This window comes from Lathyrus oleraceus, chromosome 3 (genome assembly GCF_024323335.1).
Source record: "Lathyrus oleraceus cultivar Zhongwan6 chromosome 3, CAAS_Psat_ZW6_1.0, whole genome shotgun sequence".
In the NCBI taxonomy this organism is placed as follows: domain Eukaryota; kingdom Viridiplantae; phylum Streptophyta; class Magnoliopsida; order Fabales; family Fabaceae; genus Lathyrus; species Lathyrus oleraceus.
Window position 1 is genome coordinate 301,609,694 of NC_066581.1, and position 2,909 is coordinate 301,612,602.

General features: G+C 32.8%; 1 protein-coding gene across 2 annotated transcripts; it reads right to left on the bottom strand.

Annotated features, from left to right (window-relative positions):
- Positions 1-728: 728 nt before the first annotated feature.
- LOC127127236 (vestitone reductase) lies at positions 729-2,493 on the bottom strand. 2 transcript variants are annotated; one of them, XM_051056368.1, is made up of 4 exons: positions 2,318-2,493; positions 1,545-2,069; positions 1,189-1,381; positions 729-1,090 (listed from the first exon to the last, which is right to left on the bottom strand). In XM_051056368.1, exons 1-4 carry the CDS (start codon positions 2,436-2,438, stop codon positions 949-951), a joined length of 981 nt encoding a protein of 326 aa, XP_050912325.1. In that variant the 5' UTR covers positions 2,439-2,493; the 3' UTR covers positions 729-948. The 2 variants fall into 2 exon arrangements, with proteins under 2 accessions (XP_050912325.1, XP_050912324.1); XM_051056367.1 differs by having other exon boundaries at positions 1,545-2,072; positions 2,318-2,485.
- Positions 2,494-2,909: the final 416 nt, after the last annotated feature.

Here is a 2,909-nt window from a genome sequence, read left to right on the forward strand (position 1 = left end):
TCTTCATTAGTTTTCAGCTCAATATGGTTGTATTTCACCTTTTCATCAGTATCAATCCATGATGCACCAAACTCGATCTTACTCACCTTTCCGTTCTCGATTTTGGATAACATATTATTCAATTTGAATCTTAGAAGAGCGACACAAGTGGTGTCCTTCAGAAACCCAAAATCAACCGGAGATTTCACCCTGTTGAAGTACACATGTGCCATAAACAAATAGTGAGGCATTTTAAAAAATTCATTTTAACAAAACATGATCTATATTTATAAAAGTTTGAATTCATTCTGGATCACACACAAATTTCGATGTAATCATAATCGTACAAAATTGTCGGCAAAATCTCAACCATTCAAAATTACACTACTAAATTTTTTGAAGCCCCTTTAAAAGTCTAGCAAATACATGGACTTTTTAAAACCAATGATCTTACACTAGATGAGTGTTCAAAGTTTCGCAAAAACTCTAGTACAAAATAGTATTTTTTTCAAAACGGTAAATTTTTCCACACGCCGTTTTTTTTAAATGATATAAATACATATCGATGTTTTTACCTACACTATCAACTTTTTTAATTTATACCGGATATTTCATTTGTTCTTAGCAGATTTTTTATACATATTTTTTTGATAAACTTTTTACAAAGATAGTATAGGTATTATGGAAAATTAGTGTGTGGTGGCGGCATATAAAATTAAGAAAGCTTATAGATTTCTGCATCATGGCAATTCAATTGCAAATTAACTTCATTTTCATTTTCACAAAGTATTAATTTAAATATTCAGAAAGATAAATTGATCATTTCTCCAGTTTCTTCAACATAAACAACTTAATGCATAACCTGATACTACATCTCCTAAACCATCATCATTGATCTTAGGCATTTTATTATTTTCTCAACTTTTCATAACTAAAACATATTACATCATGAACTTCCAAACACAACACTTAGAGATATCCTTTTTCCTTGCAACACTGAATCGCATCTTCAAACATATCATCAACACTGTACTTAAACTCGAAACCAGCAGCCACGAGTTTCTTCGAGTTCAATTCAGCTAACCTTGCACCTTTAATTTCCTTCAACTCACTAATACAACAAAACAAAAACAGATATAAAACATTAGTTATACAATAATCAAAAACATGTCAGATTTGTATTGAAACATTTTAAATAATAGAACTCACTCTACTGATAGAATTTGAAATTCTGGATATTTGGCTGAAAAAAGTTGAGACATTTCTTCAATAGTTACGATGAATGGTGCACAATTGTATCTCCCTCCAGGAACAGAATTCTCAAGTAGATATATATGTGCTCTAGCTACATCGTCAACATGTACCATATGAAAACGTGTCACACCAATTTGTTCCTTTTTACCTTCACATCACAAAAATTCAAATTATTCAGTTAAATCCTCTGCAACATGGTGGTGTCAGAAACTAATACCATATGTGATTATGATTTAATTTATCCTTTTTTTTTTTTAAATTTTTAAGTTATTACTGATGTTGTCTAGTTATGTTTCATGGAAAATTCATACCTAATACCAAAACAAGAGCTTTGTCAACAGAATCAGGAAGCTTAGGACAAATGAAAGAACCAACAATAAAAGGAAGAATCAAAGTAGCAACATCGATCCCATTTTGTTGGCCGAAATCAAGCACTGCTTTTTCTGCCAAAGTCTTTGAAACTGAGTAAGACCAACCAAATGGTTTAACACTTCTAAGCAAACCAACATCACTCCAATCAGTCTCATCCAACACTTCTTTGTCTTTGCCGTTGAATGAAACAGCTGAGCCACTTGAAGTGTATATGAATCTCTTCAGTGTTTTTGAATTTACGCATGCTTTTAAAATTCCTAATGCTCCGTCCACGGTTCTTTTTGTCACTATTTCTTCTGGTTCGCTCACAGCGAAATCTACTGGTGTTGCCGTGTGGAATACCCCGACGCAGCCTTCGACTGCTGCGGAGAAACTTTCTGGGTCGCTTAGATCCGCGTTGAAGAAATGGAGCCTTTCGGATGCACCGGGAAGGTTTGTGAGGAAGCTAAGATCCCTCTTACGTTCTGCTAATATCAAAAACATAACAAACTATATTATTAGGCAAAATGAAACTATTATTGTAATGTTAGACCAAAAAACTGCATAGCAATTATGATCCCAATATTTTGATGCGGTAGTCTCTGCAACCGCAATGGATTCAATAAGAGTGTGATTTGAACTCACGAGATTAGAGACCACATCACACAATTTCACATAAGTATTACTTTTCAAAAATCTTATATACAAAAATAAAAACAGTTAATGAATTTACCTGGATCAGGTCTAACAGTGGTATTAACAGAGTATCCATTTTCAAGAAGACTCTTAATAATCCATGAACCAAGAAAACCTGTACCTCCTGTTACACAAACCCTTCCTTTCCCCTCTGCCATGTTTGGACACTCTTTCTGTTAAGTTTGTTCTGTTTGATATATATATATATATATATATATATATATATATATATATATATTCACAATATTGGACGAGTCAAACAATTTTGCTGAGAAAAAGACCGTCACCAATTTTAATACAGTTAATTAATTCATAAGAGTTTTTAATTGAGTTGGTGGGGAGCATCCAAGAAACAACACACGTAGAATATAGTACTAAGTATTTTTGTTTTTATCTAAGTTTCTAATACCTCATACAGTATTATGTTAAACTCTTAATTATTATTGAGAATAAAATAAAATGGAAACGCCATATTTGACCAAATGTCATAAAGTTGAATCTGCTATCGCAGGAGACTTTTCGCCTTGGCCTCATGGATATTTTGAAGGCAAATGTGACCGTTCATCGAGTGATGCTAGAAAAAAATATTTTTCGTGGCGGAGTAGTAAAGTGAGAATTGTCGTCTAAAA

Coding starts and splice junctions, on each gene's coding strand:
- LOC127127236 (XM_051056367.1), bottom strand. CDS start 2,438: ATGGCAGAGGGGAAAGGAAGGGTTTGTGTAACAGGAGGTACAGGTTTT. Junction 2,073..2,317: donor CACTGTTAGACCTGATCCAG/GTAAATTCATTA, acceptor TTTTGATATTAG/CAGAACGTAAGAGGGATCTT. Junction 1,091..1,188: donor TTTCAAATTCTATCAGTAGA/GTGAGTTCTATT, acceptor TTGTTGTATTAG/TGAGTTGAAGGAAATTAAAG.